Below are 17553 nucleotides of genomic sequence, written 5' to 3'. Positions count from 1 at the left end.
AATTATATACTTTAGAAGACTAAAAGTACTTTGGACAATGTTGTAAATTCATGAATTTCGAAATGTATTAGATTTTTGAATTTTTAACATAGATCATCCGTTTAATTCCTCTTTAAGCTGTAATCTCCATTGTCGCAAAATGATATTAGCGATATCATCATTGAATTGCGATACATAATGTAGAAGAACAGACCTGTAATTGTTCGTTTTGATTTAATGATTAATAACGTAATCCTCGGAGCAAATGATATTATAATAATATGCTTAAAAAAGCTAGAAAGAAAGGAAATATATTTTTAAAGTATATAATTATAGACAAATATTACATAATTATATAACAGCAATATATATAACTGAAAAGAACTGTGAATCTAAAGTTTAAGACATGTAACGGTCGAAAAACTCTCAGTAAACCTATCCCTTTTACCATCTCGTTCTCTGTATTCATTTTTTCTATATTCCCCTCGCGATCGCAAAGTTTTTTTCTCCACCAACAGCTATTTACGAATAACGGCCATTAAATGGGACGTAACGGCGGCGCATCAGTTAAAATAATCAGGCGCACGCTAGAGCTCTAGGACACGCTTCGGTAAAGTTGCCTGGCAGTTCTCGCGTATAGATTGGGATATTCGCGCGGGAATCTTTGCGTGACACGTGCTAGCGCGATCGTGAATTATGGCTCGCGCCGCGTTCGCGGTAACGAGGGAGAATATCCTCTCCGTCTCTTGGACCGTATAATCCAACCAATTTCGACGATCCCGCATCCGGGAAGCCGGGAAGGGAGAAGAAGCCGAGAAGAGACTTTTGCGCCCACGCGATTTATCGGCGGGTATCTCATATCGGGCTCCGCAGATGACGTTCGCGAAGACGACGACCACGACGACCACGACGACCACGACGACGAGGATGAGGAGGAGGAAGAAGAGGAGGAGAAGAAGAAGCGCATTTGTCTTGATCAGCGTGGATTAGCGGACCTCGCTGTTTACGTAATCGAGCGTTCGCACTTTACGCTCGCTCGCCCCGAGGCGTGACGTTCGCGATCCTCTCTCTAATTGACGACTTTGTCTCCCTCTCCCTCTCTCCGTCTCTCTTCGATAGATTTAATAAAGTCGACGGAAATAGCCCGAGGACAGTCGCAGGCTCCTTCTGTCCTTCGATACTATCGTTTATCGGAGAAGAATGTAAAATATGTATCTGGATGTTTAGAATCGTTCAAACTCACCATTGTACGTAATTTTAATTCACAATTTAATCTGAGTCTTTAATCAAAATACGTCACTTGAATTTTCCTTATCTAGAATAGATGATGATCAATGAAAGAGGGTTAGCAATATATTAGGGGGAAATATATATATATGCAGAAAATGAATAATAAAGATATTGAAAAATAATAAAAATATAATAAATAATAATATTAAAAAAATAATAAAGATATTTAACGTATAAAAAAAGATTCTTTGTTATAAAAGCATTGTCTTACCTAAGAAAAAAAAAGTCTCCTTTACCGAGGGGTGACTCGAGAATATTATACGAAAGTCTAGATACGAAAGGAATCATGTTAAATGTGAGTGAAGGAACGCGCGAGACGTATTTCCGAAATATCCTCCACGCTCGCCGATAGCCAGGTATTCATTAACGCTAATTAATCCCGAGTTATTTTAACAGCCAAGCCCGCGTCGCGACGGTTTTAACATGGCATTGTTATCGGGCTCGTTTTGCCGACGTCTACCAATGTCTATGAGCGCACCGATATTTCGTCTCTCGCGATTCATCAAGCGAGACGAAATCGCTCGCGTGTCTCTCTTCTCCTCTTGCGAAAGTTTCAGTAACCGATACTAATTATTTCGCCGACAGTTCCAGGCGCTTTATGTTTTATGAGTGCTGAAAAGATTTCAGTCGCGCGTCATATAATTAAAATAGTGTATATATATATATATATATATATATATATGTGCGTTAGTGCGTGTGTGTCCAAAATATCTCTATTATTTTAAATAGTAGAAAAACAAAGTGTCTATATTCTCTGGAAAATGGATATCTCAGGAATTTTATTTTGTAATAATCAATTTTATAGGAATTCAGAGAATTAAAAAAAAATTGTTCTCAGATTGGAAATGGTCAGCGAGCAATTTATTTATTTAGCGTTTAAAATATATTATAAATATATATTTTTGTTTATATATAAAATGTCTAACAAAATAATTGAATATGTGCAATATATATTCTTTGTAATTTTTAATTATAAAAAAATAAAAATTTTATGCAAATAAAAAATACTTATAAAGATATTCAGTTTTTTTCAATATATTTTCAATATACAATCTAACACTTGAAGAGGCTCTGTGTTTTTTTCCATGAATGAAAAATATTAGAAAACGCATACAATAAAAAAAAATTATTTTGCGTTTACTTGGAATTTTGAACGAAAATACTTGGAAGATCGGGAAATTACTTTTACACATTTGAGTAGGCACCCTGGAAAAAAATTTAAACGGAGGAATTTCAATTTTTTCACAAGTTCTGATTTTATAGAATTCTACAAATCGATAACTCCCAGATGTTCTCTCTGCTTCTCTCCTGTCTTCTCTTTTTCATTCCGTGCGATCGCACTCTCTTATCGAGCATTAGGCGGACGTTGAATCCCGAACTTGGCCGGCATCCACGAGCTATATTATTGGTGTGTATATACGTTTGTGTGGTAGAGAGAGAAACTTGCGTATTCCTCCCTACATATCCGCCCTTCCGTGTATCGTGAACGAGATACACCTACTTATCTAGCTGCTACTTCGTCGTGACATCGCAGCGCACTGCAAATGAAGCTTGTTTTGGAACCGATCCACGATACTTGCGTGCCCGTGTATAGCTTCGTCGCGTTCTTGGCAGCGCAAAACGCTTTTGCAAGGATTCGTAAGTCGCGTGCGCATCGTTCAACGATAAGCGACAAAGTTACGAACCGAAGACAGTGAACCGCGAAATCAAATATATGGATCGTTAACTCTCAATGGGGGATGTCAATTTCTTTTTAAGCGCAATAAAACTTTTGGAGAAAATTGAAAAAGACAATAGCTAAAAGTTCTCATTGAACTTCTGTAAATATGCGTAGTAAGCAGTGCTTTCTGTTATCTGGATAAAAAGTAATAAATAATTATTATAATCATATATTTTAATGATATTTTATCATTTTATCTATCTTTAGATTATCAAAATATATTTCCATCTTTATCTTAGAAAAGAAGTGTTGTTTTTTTTTTTTCAAATTATTTCAGATAAGTTTAATTCATATCCATATAAATTTTAAATACCGAATAATAAATAATTAAAACTGTGAGGATCGCAAAAATGAGAGAAAGAGAGAGAATAATGTAACACATATACAATTGATTTTTTTATACAAGTTTTACCTTTGTCATGAATTACATGCACATGTCAACGTTCAGAATGTATCTTCTCGCAACTATTACGAACCTGACATGATACGCAACGCATGTGACAGTTGGCGTGTCCGATGCTCTCGCACGCTCGAAGTAACCATATCGTGACAACATGTCGACAATGATAAAATTCTGATGCTGCGCAGAGGGAAACTAAGCAGTAGAATCACGAGAAATTGTCTTACTTAATTAGTAATAATCAATTCAAGTACGTAATTATTTGAGCATCATGCGTACTTTTGCATACAACAACTATAAAACTTGCAACTTTATTATTAAACTCTTTATCGACATTGCAAAAAGACAATCTCTTTATCGACATTAAAAAAAAACAAAGACAATTATGTTTCCTTTAGAAAGTAACAAAAAAATCGATTTTTTTTACATTTTTTGAAAATATGATGTATAAAGAATATGTTCAAATTTTATTGAAAAATTCGCAAAATTGATGAAGTTAGAGACTTGAAATAAGATGACGTGATTCTTGAAATGAGCTTTCAAAACTTTAAACGCGTTTTTCTTAATACACTCTTTAAAGTTGGTGTGACAAATATTTGGAAAACTAATGGAATGAATAACTTCAATTTCTTTAAATAAAGAAGAATATTCTTTTAGATTAAAAAAATAGAATTTAAAAAATTAATAATTAATATTCTTCTGACCTTTAAAAAATAAATAAATTGCAGCAAGATTAAAAAATCTAATTTAAAAATGACACTACTGTTCAATGTTTCTAATAAAATTAGATTTAAAATCCCATAAATATTCTACAAAATAAAACTAGATCGAGTTTATTAATTTATAACATTCTTCACAGAAAATTCCTAAAAATTGTCATTTCTCATCGCTAGAGTAGAGCGGGCTCTTAATTGCAGTCTTCGCACCAAAACAAATGAGACGCTTTAGGGACGGGCTGGTAAGGGGATGCGGAAAGTGTAGTTTCTCTCGCAACATTATTAAACGCCAGAAGACCGAGCGCCGAGAGAAGAGAAGCGATCGGCGATCGCGATCTTTTGACGAATGTTGCTGCAACGTTGCTTGCGCGTTGACTCGCGCGCGTCCGCGGTGCTCGTCTATTTTCAGAATGTAGGCCAATTAATCCCGTCGCATTTTCGGCACGGGGGAAAAACGAAAACATTGCAAGTGTCTCACGGAAATAGCCCCGTGGGGATAAATGTCCAAGTACCCGGTCGCGCGGGCTATCTCCCTCTCTCTCTTTCTCCCTCTTTCCGTTCTTCCCTAGTGCGAGGGTAGTCGCGCGCGAATAAACGCAATAATTTAATAGAGAACATATGTAAGCCCGCTAGAGCTACTTCGATGCACTGCCACCCTGATAGTCGGCCACACGCATGCAGATGGATGTTTACGTCTCTGTGACGTGGTATATCTCATTACTCGCTACTATCGTGTATCATATTTTCATTACATCTCCCCCTGATCAGATCCGGATCAACTTTCCTGATCCAACAAGCATTGTGTTCGATGACATAATTTTTCTTAATTTATAATATTAAAAATAGAGGACTTTAATTTAGCGGACGTTAAAAAAAAAAAAAGAAAGAAAATTCGATCATAAAAGTTAATGACCGACGAAACACGTAACAATACTTTCGAGTTAAATGTAGGCGGGATACATCAACAGGCTCTTGATCTCAATGGCTCTAATGGCGTTTACACGAGCAATTTTAAGCGTTTACGAGCGGGCAGACGATACGCGTAGAAGCGAGGATCTTTTGGGGACAAGCGTTGAGAAACACGATGAGAAATAAATTTATTACATTTGCGTTGACGGCACATAAATAACGAATATCATTATTGTGACACTTTATAACCGAGATTAGAAGTAAACTGAATTCAATGTGCAATCTTGACGTTAAATGAACAAAACTTAGTATCAAGCGTATTCAAAGATAAATTAAAAACATTTTTTTATATATAATTCAGTAATTTAAAATACTTTTCTCGCGCTCTTTTCTTGTTTCGCGCGAATGAAGGAAATACATTGGACACTTGATATTTCGCGTTGAACATTTATTATTTTATTAAAACTTGACGAGTTTCCACCCCGACACGCGATCAACAGCGTGATTGTTTGTGACGCGCGCAAACTTACTTACGAGTTAACGAAGTGTCGGAGGAAGAAAATCGATCGCTCGAGAATCGAGCCTTCATCGCGGTTGCTTGCATCGAGTGACGAGCTCTCTTGGCGTGCACGAGCGATCGAAATTGTGCAGGCGGTCGACCGGAAAATAGGACCGCGCCCTCCCGAATAATTTATCCCGAAACGCGTCGCGTCACATCGTCTTCGAGACATCGTCGTTAGAGAGGAGCTGACGGAAAAACATAGTTTCACTTCTCATTTGTACACCAAAAACTTGATCTTTTGAAAAATCGATCGCCGGAAAATGAGTTTTTGATGAAAGGATCAATCCTCGGATCACGTGGTTGACAAATGTCAAAAGTAACATCAAATATAAATATCATCAATCTTTCCTATTATCTCAGTGAATAGGGGAGAGTTGTCTATGTCGTATCACTTGAGATATTTTTATGTTATATTTGACACTGATTTGTACGCAAATTAATATTACGTATTTTAGCTTGACGTTTACGACACCTATTATTATATATGTTTTTGTTAAGAACAAATTAATTTGTTATAAGTTTTTTTATGAGGTAGTGTTAAAGAAAAATACCTCGTTTCAAAGTAACAAATTTGCAAATGGAAATTGCAAATGGAATTATACTAATTCATATCCTATATTAAATCATATTTTATCAATAATAAATAAGGAGAAATATATTTAACATAAAGTAATAATTATTAAATAAAATATTTATAAGTAACAGTCGGGACAATAATAAATTTTTGTTTTTCTTGATTCAACATTTTTTCAAATCATACTAGTACGATTTATATCGACCTAACCTTTATAATAAATGTATACATAAAATAAATGTAAAATATTCTACAATAAAAAAATACAAAATAAAATTACATTGTTAGATTATTAAACGTTGATCACATATTACATCAATTGTATCTGATTTTTTTTATGTTCGTAGCATACATAAAATGGGATGTAATCTAAGAAATTTTTTGTTTAGATTTCTCATTGCTCATTTATTATATATTTTTACCATTAGATACCGTTTATATTCATTAATTATAAAGAAATTAATAAGGTACAATTTAAGAGATCAGTAGATATAAACAATCTGTACATTAGTGTACAGATTGTTTATATCTACTGATCTCTTAAATTGTACCTTATTAATTTCTTTATAATTAACTTCTTTATAATTAAATAAACTCGCATAAATTTAAGAGAGAGAGAGAGAGAGAGAGAGAAAGAGATCGGACTCTTCAAAGATTTTTCTTTCACCGCGAAAAATATGGGTGAGTTGAGAGAGTGAATATTCAATATATATCGGAACAAGTGCGAGTTTGCGTATATCTGAAAAGCCGTATCAAACACGACCGGATATAATCGAACATATTGGATTTATTACCTCTTTTATCCCCGCGTACCAGATATCAAGTATCTGCCCGAATCCATTAATCGAGTGCTCGTTGAATCCTCAAATGCCTTTATATTCCGGTCATCTAAAAGCTCTTCGTAATCCGTTCTCCAAAATAAAAGCGTATATCGACATATTATCTGCGTTAAACACAACAAGAAATAAAAAGCAAAAAGAAGTGCAAGTTTCTATTTTTCTCATAAAGCGTCTCTGTGAATAAAGATTCGGCTATATCGGCTTGATGGCAGGTTATTGTTGCCTTCATAGTCAAGGCTTGTATACTCTCATACGTTTTACTATCCGACACGAAAAGGGCGGGCAAAGCGGACCCGACAAAGCGATTTTTAACCCTTTCGTATTTAAAGGAGGTTGAGCAAACTTTTAATAGAGAGTTTGAAGCGCGCGAATAGTTAAAGCCAGGATAAAGTTTTTCGAAAGCCAAAAAATAGAAAAAATACTAACCTTTTGACTTACAAAAATGATCGAGATGCAAATTATCCAATATAATATATATGTAAGGAGGATTAAATTATTATACTAAAATATTAATTAAAACAAAAAGAGAGAAACTCTTTGAAGCTATCAAGAAGTTAATTCAACGAGCATTAAAGATTTCTGAAATCTCTGACTATCAAAAGCGGAAATCGCAAATTATTTTTTCTATTACGTTTTAAATTTTACTACAATTCTACCAAAGTGGTCCAATCTCGTTTTAAACGATGGTGAAAATTGAAAAATAATTAAGTAAGTTTGTCAATCATTTTTAATATTGTCAATTATGTCTTTCATTAAGAATTGTATTGGATATATGTTAAAACATTGACAAAAGCCATGAAAATTTCGTAGACTATTATTTCTTTTGGCAATGAGTATCTATGCAAAATTTGAATACAATTTTCTTAATGATTTGGAAATTATTCAAGTTTAAAGTTAGTCTTGATTCTTATACAAAATAATATTTCTTAGTGCTTATTAACAAATGTGACAAGAAAAAAAACATTGCCAGTGAAATAAAAATTGTCACATATGTTAACAAAACTCTAATAAATATTTATGCAAAACTTAATTTAGATTCACTTGTTCGTTTAAAGGTTATTTAAAATTGTAGCAAAATATAATTATTGCTACTTATTATCTTATATTGTGTATATGTATGCGTAATTATTTCACTGGTTTTTGATGCTAAATATGATTCCGACAAATCGCTCAAAATCACGTCACAATTTTGAGAAATTTACAATTAAAGTTGCAAAAATAAACTATTTTAAATAAACTATTACTCATATGATATTTGTATCTTATCATGTGACAACTGGTTGAACGTGTAATCGTATTAAATTTAAAAGTCTTTTTTTAAACTCTGAGAAAAATAATTTCTACTACGTATTCTTATACATAGATTTGTGTCACTTGGATCTTTTTTTTAATAAAATAAGCCAATATTTACGTTCTTCTTCATCTCAATTCTTATGAAATAATTGAATATGAATAATTCTCATTCATGTTATTCAAATATTACAAATTGTCTTTTCCAGAGTGTGAGAGTGGAAAATTCGTAAATACTCAAACAAGTATACAGACTATCCTGTTCCATCCGAGGTTTCGTTTAACTCGCCGCTCTACATCCGATGTCAACGAGACGATGCTCCGTCCGATTATCCGGATTCTATCCGGCTCCGCCAACAAGACTCGCTCTGCTCTTTTAGCCAGACAGATCCGCAAATGCAAGAACGCGCGCGTCGGATAATCCCGTCAGTTTCCACATATATGTATACAACCGAAGATTTTCGTAGGCGCGACATATTTCCGTGGGGGAAATGTACGCAAAAAAGAAAAAGAGAGAGAGGGAGAGAGAGAGAGAGAGAGAGACGCGCGCGCGCACGGGTGGGCTATCTATAGTCGCCGAGTGTAACCGAACGGCGACCGAGTGTCACTCAAGGGTGACAAAACTCATTAATACCGATCTGCTTAATGCGCCGTCGCGTGTCCGACATTAATCTACTTAAAAATACCTGTGAAGAGAGAGAGAGAGAGAGAGAAAGAGCGCGCCATTTCAGATCATCCGTGTCGCGGGTTACTTTGTTAATACACGCGCCGGACGATCTCACGGCACGCGCAAGATGCGATCCTTCTGTTAATATTCACAGCTCGACAAGAAAACGGCATGGAAATGGCAAAGGAAATGGCAAAAGTTTTTTCGATTCCGAATTTTTCCTTCGAGCTTATCTCACGCGTTTTTCGCTCTGTTGAAACTATTTTAGATGAGTCCGAGCAACGCACTATCAATTGCATGACTCACATATATGTATATGTATATGCAGACAAAATAAGATATTATTTTTGTATCTGACCTACAGCCGCTGGCGATATGTATTTTTCTTTAATAGCTTTGCACGCGATAGATGGATTTATTGTTTCCATAACATTATCACTTTAGTCATTTTGTCTATCCTTCTCAACATCAGAGATCGACCAAAAATATAGTATTCGCAGTAAAAAACAGAAATATTGAGAGATGCAAGCTATTTTTTCTACTAGGGATTATAAATAATTAATGTAAAATAATTCGTTTTTGTATATTAATTAAAATTAATATTTCAAAGATTGTATTCTATTTATGCTACTGATTTCTCTCTTACAGCTTACACCTTTATTAGTTGTTCTTGTAAGTTAACGTGAAATAAGCAATAGTTATTTTTTAAATAAATGCATATTTATTTTGTCTAATTATTTTCAATACTACATAATGTTTGAAATAATATTTTAAATAATTAATACATTGTTTAAAGACTTAAATATTATTTAAAATAATAATTTTTGATAATTTCTTAAGCTTATTTTTTGAATTAATAACTGTGGCGTTTGACGAAAATGAATATTTACGATAAACATTTGCACTTAATATTTTCCAATAAATATGTATTTGTGCTTATTTTCTTACGAGAGATAAAATTTCCAATAATATTTTATTTAATCTTTTTAATAGCCTCCATTCGCGCTTATCACTAATCTGGCAAAATAAAGTTATTACTTTTAAAAGTGTTTAATAATTCCTCTATAAAAAAGGTTATTTTATTTTAAAAAAACAAAATGTATTTTGTAATGCGCTATATAATTTTTTAATTTGATCTTCATATATATATATATATATATATATATATATATATAAAATTCACATAAAATTTATATATGTATAATTTAGCAAATAATAATTAAAAAAACTAAGGGTTTGTAATTTATAAATATCTGATCCATCAAAATTTCAAAAAAGAGCAAGAACTTTGTCATAGAATCTATTAAGGGTACATCCGGTGATTCCGGGGGAGTGTATACTATACTATACGCTTGTGTATCAGAAAAATACATTTACCCGCCTATTTTTATACGACGCGTGCAACGAACGCGAAAATTTAATCTTACGGGGCTTTAGAATCGCAACGGCCGCCTAACGATCGCGCGCTGATGCTGCCTTATGCGATGCAGATGTGGATGATTTTTTGCGGTGACAGGACGACTACTCATGAGAGACGAGAATCCGCGGGACTGCAAACCCGCGCGATTGCTCGGCGTTTCTGCTGCGAAGGGAAATACGCGCCGCCGATTTTTCCGCGCCATGTGCACTCCGGGATAATGACATCCGCGATAATCGTGACTAGAATGGACGGAAATTTAAGAATTCAAACGGCCGGAAATTCGAGAACGCAAAGCCGAATATTTTTGATTTACGATAACTTTCAATAACAGTTTGACAAAAACTTTTTCCAGAAAATAATAAAATATGTAATGATAAATTAATAATATTTTTTTCGGAAACAAGAAAGAAAGTAATTATTATATTATAAGTATAACACAGTTAGTATATATAAATTAACATAATATTACTAATATACATCTATAATACAAATATAATATAATTAGTAGATACAACTATAGTAGATATATTGTAGTATATAATTAATTATTTTCTATATTTTTTGTTGACAGTATAATATTAATTAAGAACTGTTATTAACACATTTTTAAAATTATAATTAAACTTATTATATTAAAGAAGAGAATTACATTAATATCTAACCGTGGAGAAGAAAAATTTAACTTGTGAAAAATTTAACTTTACAATTTTCGAAGCAAATAACACTATAACTTCAAGAAAGTTAAATGCAATAAATATATGTATCTTTTTTTGGACTTTGCCACGAAAAAGTGCAGACCAGTTTTTATTCAACTTTTTATTTAACACCACATTATTGTGTAGAATCTAAATCTGAATTATCGTGAATATCCTTGACATTGTTACGGGAATTGTTAAAATTAACAATTGAATATCATCGCGGTGACTCTAGCGTTTTGATGCATGCATTGTCTCTTTATGTAACTCCAGTTACATGATCGCTAAAAGTGAGACACTTTAGTCAGATGGAACTGAAGCGTTAAGTATTTTCTGTCGAGAATCTAAATTTGTATAAGCAACCGCATGCATAGAGTAATATTCACTCACCGTTAATTGGTTGAAACCTCGCCAAAGGATCCGAGAATTGCCGAAGTCTGTCCGTCACGTACTGCGACGACTCTCCATTCTGTAAATAAGAGAGAACGAAATGTAGAGAGAGCCGAACAAGTATAGTTGTTACGCGAAACGCAAATGAAACGGACACAGCTCGCGGATTATCCGCGAGATTGAACGGGCGTGCTCGGAGATAATGGATTCTCTATATAGGAAAGGGGAGGAGAGGGATCTGGAGAGAGGGATTCGAATTAAATCGCAATCACCTATATTTCGCGCAAATATCTTTCGTTGAAAAAACAACGGTCAAGATCGAATTGGAGATATTAATCTCTGAAAATTTGCATTTGACAGAGACAGAGAGATATCAAATCAGGAGGAGCGTGAGATATACAAGAGAGGGTGTAACAAAAAGGTTGGGAACAAATGCAACAGCATTATTCATCAGTGAAAAATAAAGGGTTTTCCTTTTTAAGTTAGATCCTACCTTTGTTCCCCAAGATACAAGGCATTAAAGTTTTTTCGAAAAAGAAATTTTGTAGGATGCTCAAATTGATGGAAGTCTATTAAACATAAAAGATTAACTCTCCATCTCATCATTTTTTAAACATTTTTAAGGTATTTAGAGGATTCTTTTTCTTATAAAACAAAGATTGAAGAAATGTCAAAAAATGTGTTCCTTTTTCAGTGACGTATTAAAAAAAAAAACAACTCGATCAAGTTTTATATTTACTGGTTGAGATGGAGAGTTAATTTTATGTTTAATTGACGTGTCTATCAACTTAAATTACACACAAACTTTTTATCAAAAAACTTTAACGTCCTGTTCTCTTAAAAACAAAAGTCCGTAGGGCATAACTTTATTTTTAAAAAATCCTTTATTTTTTACTAATAAATACACTGTTTTATTTATTCCCTTTTTTGCAACTCTGTATATTTTCACGAATATTATCAACTCGCAACATCGATCAATGTCTTATCCCGGTTATTTTTTCAAAGCCATTTGAAATAAATACATGTCCGAATCTTCTGATTCGCTGGCGAATTAATCTTGAAAAGTTGCAACGGATTGTAAACTCGAGAGCGAAATACGGTCGAGTCTCAGTTTATCCTACCCGGTCGAGGATCATCCGGAAGGTATTCCGCGAGCGGAGCTCGTGACGACGATAGGTGGGAAGCAACGATGGGAGGAATCGCTGGAATTATCGTTACCCAATTTGCTTCTCTCCGCGCGGTCCGAAACTATCTCTAAGCTCGGGAGAAATTGGGTCACATCGGCCAGGCAGGAAGCGTATCGGGGCGGATCCGCGAATCGACAATCGAACGCGCTGTGTATACGTTTATTTGCTTTTAATTCCTTGTTGTTTGCATTAATTGCGCGGTAACAGAAAACGACAAGGAAAAACGATAAAGGCGCCTGTTTGAGCTGTCATTATGGCGGTCGACGTGTTATTTTTTATTGTCATACCAGCACCAACTTTTCCTTTGCATTAAATTTTTTATCTTTGATTGGAATTTTATCATCGTTATTATAATAATATTGTTTATATTTTTTCGATTATTATTTATATTTATTATTATTATTATTATTTATATTATTTTTACTTGTTTATTAATTATATTTTTTTTATTTATCATATCACCTTTATTAATATTTTTTATAAGTAAATAAAAGTGAAAACTAGAACAAAGGAAAATACTAGGATAGTAGAGTGACTATAAAAAAACTGTTTTTATAATTGCGATCATTAATAAGGCACTCTTAAAAGCTCCTCGCTATCGTGATATTTCGGCCTCGTCCCAAAAGTGCAAAACGTAACTCAACCTCTCTAAATAATGAGAATATACACTGTGGCAAGCGGACCGAAGCTGTGTCTAGCCTTGTCGTCCAAGTACTTCAGTTACCAGCATACTATATGCCAGGAGAGACATATACAGAATGATTCACGACATGAATTCGGCACAAATTTAAGATTTGAATTCTGACGTAATTTCAGAAACGAAAGGAGATTTATTTAAAGAACGGCTCTAATTTCGAGGATGATAAACTTATGCAGTTTATGCTTTTTATAAAGATTATGTGCGACACAAAATAAGATAACATTAATTGATAAGATATATGTACATTGCAAACTGTTTTGCAAATTTTGAAAAGTATACTTAAATAAATTCACACGGTTCAGAACTTTATGCATACAATAATCGTATAAGTTTGGAAATATGTGAATTTATTTAAGTATATGTTTTACCATCTGATTACTGATGCCGCATTGTATTCAATTAATCCGGCCACGTGCGACAACCCTTTCGAACAACCCCCGTGATACGCATTACACCACGCCATAGCGTCGTAATACAAACCCACGTAATCATGACATAATTGTGGCGACGCACGTGACTGTGAGCGGTGCGCAAATTTGGCTCTAATTAGGCTGTAATAAAATCGTGTAGCATGAGCCGTACGATATTATCAAGGACGACGGAAAAGAGAAAGAAGAAGCAATGAAGATAATTTGAAGCAATCATTTTTTCTAAGGAATCTCCTGCAATGGTCTAGAAAGTAAACAAGTTATAAAATAAACAAATAAATATAGTTAATTTTTTTTTGTAAAATTGTATTGCGCGTAAATAACACAATATAAAAGTAATAGAGAAACGCAAAAATAAAAATAAATAATTATTCCTTGTAGAGTTTTTTTATACTTAATGTAGGTTGAGAGAAAATGCTCTGATATAACAGAATTTTCGTAAAACGGTTAATTGACTGTTATAGCTATATATTTGACATGCGAATAAATACATTTAATTTTAAATGAAAAAACTTTTTTCAACACATTACATATTTATGTTGCAAAGTTATAACCTGATAAAGGTACGTTGAAATACCCTTTTTTGTACAACTTTAAATTGTGATGCGTCCGGTAGAGAGTTATTTGAAGGCTGCAACTGGCGTAAAACAAGCAAAGAATAATTTTACTTTTCTTTTTGATTAAAAAAAAAATTCTTTGTCAAATACGTGTAATTAATTGCAGAGCTTCTTTTTCTCGTAAATTCCCTTAAATAGAAAAATGTCTTCAAGGTCTTCAACTCTTCCGGTGACGGGAAAATGAATCGAATATATCTGGTGTATCGCGCAATGAATATTTATATACTGGGGCGCACGTGGCCTGGAACAATTTTTCCTCAGTCTTATGCCAGCGTGAGCATCGTAAACCCCGAAGGATACGTCGTCTTAACTGCGTAGTTACAAACCGAGAGAAAGAAAGAAAGAGAGAGAGAGAGAGAGAGAGAAAGAGCGTTTAACCGAAACGAAATGTTCCCGGATTGTTATTCAGGAATCGTAGATTCTGCTGGAAATGCACGCGCGCGAGCGCATCTATATGGGGGATATATAAGCGTCGCTAATGTATCCGCCGACAGGCGCGATAATGCACCCCGTAGATCGCGACGACTGAATAAATTCCGAATAATCGCGCAGCCGGGAATACGAGGCGCGCTTAAGAGATATTCTCGCGCGCGCGCGCGCGCGTGACTTTCAGATCGCGCGTGCTCGCTCGCTCGCGTTACAGGAAATCTCCAAAGACGTACGAGCGGAAAGAATCTTCGAGAAAATGACTTTGACGCCGTATAAATTTCTTACATATTTCTCTCTTTCTTCTCTCGCCTCTCGCCTCTCCCCCTCCCCTCTCCCTCCTTCTCTTTCTTTCACTCGTCCAGGCGTATAATCAGGTACTTAACGCGATTTATCGAGTATGCAAGATAATGAGACTAGTTCTCGCAAACGATTGAAATCTCAATATTTCATCTTGCTGGTTAATAATTTTTATGAGTTATCTTGCCCTCTTTATGATTGAAAATTATAATGTAAAGATAATGCGTAATTGGGTTATATTTTTCTTATCTACTTTTTGGTATTTTATTTACTGTTTTGTCCGAAATGTCTTTATAAAATTTTTCTGTGCCAGAGAGACTTGTCGCTCGTTAAATAAATAAATAAACAATAAATTTATATAATATGTTACTTAAAATACTAAAAAGTTTTATGATAAAAACAAGGATAAATTTTTTATCGATTATCCATCGATAATTTCTGACAAGTTGCCAAAGCATCTCTGTTGAGTTACAATTAATCTTTTATTTGTACTAAAATAATAAATAATTTTTTTAAAAAGAAGTCTAAATCAGTCCTTGCTAAAATTTATCGCGTGAATATTAAAAAAAAAATGTACATATATATAATAAATATTTAAAGATTTTTCCTTTCATATATATTTTTGTAATTTTGATAACGAAAATATTTCACTAAAGACAAGAGAGTTTAATTTGATAAATGACAAAACTTATAGTAAATTAAGTAAGGATAGATCTGAATTGTCACTGTGTTATCGTATACACGAAGACTCGAACTCCGACATGGCCTATGTCATCATTTTACAATGTAATCTCGAAGAAATAAAAGCGAATTAATGTTAAAATTTTTCGCGACTATATTCTATATTTTGAGATAAATAATTTTCTGATTGTCTGATTTTGACTATCAATAAAATTATCACATATAATACGTCGAAGAATTAAAACTTCTATCTCAATCTTGCTTTCTCGACCACATGTCCTTTTCAGATATTTACGAAAACATGACGCAAGTGGCAACGTATATAAGAATTAGGTAAATAGATATTTATTGATCCTCCAAGCATAAAATAATCTTCATTATCTCATAAACAAAACAAAAGCATCAAAATAATATAAAATAAAATAGCATAAAATAGCACATAATAAAATAAAATAATATAAAACGAAAGAAAGAAAAAAAGAAAATAAATACAAAATAACAATAATAGACTCTTAAAACCGCGCAAAGCGCATTAATCTCATCATACAATTTTGAAAAATACTAAGAAACACGTAAAGACTATGTTAAAGAATAAAAACCGCGGAAAGAAATTGAAGATACGAGACTAGATGGATGAATGCAACGAGGCGTCTAGAAATCAGAACTTAACAGGAAGGCGATCGTTTCGATCGGCATTGAAAGCTCGTTTTCCCCATCAGTGGCTACCATCGGAGCACGGTCGGCGAATGCATCCGCATCGATGCATTCCGGGGATGCGAGGGAAGTCTGCGGAATCAAGTCCGTGATTGGGAATCACTTCTCCAGGAGAATCGGTAGCATTCTCTCTCCCTCTCTGTCTTTCCTTTTCGATCGATCGCATCTTTCTATCTATCGGAATTCGGTTCTTCCCCCCCCCCTTCATTCATTTCCTTCCCATCTACAGGCGGCACAACACATGCACCCGTTAAGCATTTTATTCGGCTCCGTATCATCTATTTGTCCCTAAGACGTGCATCTATATGCGGCGAACTATTCTCGGAGTGAAAGAGACTCTCATCCTCTCGTATACTGTCCTGTCCTACCGCGTGTTTCTGTGAAACGTGTGTTCTGCGACACATATATACCCCCTCGACCAGCTACGCGTTCAGGGTATAAGTAGTGTTATCGACTACGATCGACCGAGAGCCGAAGGGGAAACGGTCGCTTTACGATAACAGCGCGGGAGAAACTATCAAAATCGATGTATGCGTTATTTCGTTTTTGAAATCTAGTTTCTCTATAACCGAAAGTTTGAAATAAAAGTTTATACACAAATATTTATTGCTTTCTATCAGATTCCTATCGCAGTTGGTTTCGCAAACTCTTTTTTTTTTTTTTTTATTTTTTCGAAAAACAAACGAAAAAATTCAGGTCTGGAAAAATTGCTCGATTAACTGACTGAAAATTATAGGAATATAGTAAAAAACTCGAGACAAAAGTAAACAATGGAATCCATTGTTTAGAAAATTATACGCATATGTAGAAAATATTATTTTAAAAAAAGAAAGATATTATGCTAGTTCGCAATCTGATTATATCTAATTTTAAATTGAAAGAAAATATAAACGAAAATATAACGCATAAACTTTGGAATTTTTTTTGAAGGAATTAATTCAACAAATTTTATATTAGTTCTGATTACACGCAATATTTAATCGATCTAGAAAATCTACGTCGATAGTTTTTGATAGCTTTTCTCTATTAATTTCCAAACATACGATAAA

At 33.9% G+C, this 17553-nt stretch overlaps 1 protein-coding gene across 1 annotated transcript in view; it reads right to left on the bottom strand.

Moving 5' to 3' along the window:
* Nau (myogenic-determination protein nautilus) overlaps window positions 1-17553 on the bottom strand; it is a 40861-nt gene that overhangs the window by 10407 nt on the left and 12901 nt on the right. The window contains exon 4 of the mRNA XM_072896127.1: window positions 11452-11530. Coding sequence (XP_072752228.1) covers window positions 11452-11530 — 79 coding nt within the window. The remainder of the gene's footprint in view (window positions 1-11451; window positions 11531-17553) is intronic.

This window comes from Anoplolepis gracilipes, chromosome 7, assembly GCF_047496725.1.
Source record: "Anoplolepis gracilipes chromosome 7, ASM4749672v1, whole genome shotgun sequence".
Classification (NCBI taxonomy): Eukaryota; Metazoa; Arthropoda; class Insecta; order Hymenoptera; family Formicidae; genus Anoplolepis; species Anoplolepis gracilipes.
The sequence above is the reverse complement of the archived record's forward strand: the minus strand, read 5'-3'. Positions and strand labels throughout refer to the sequence as shown.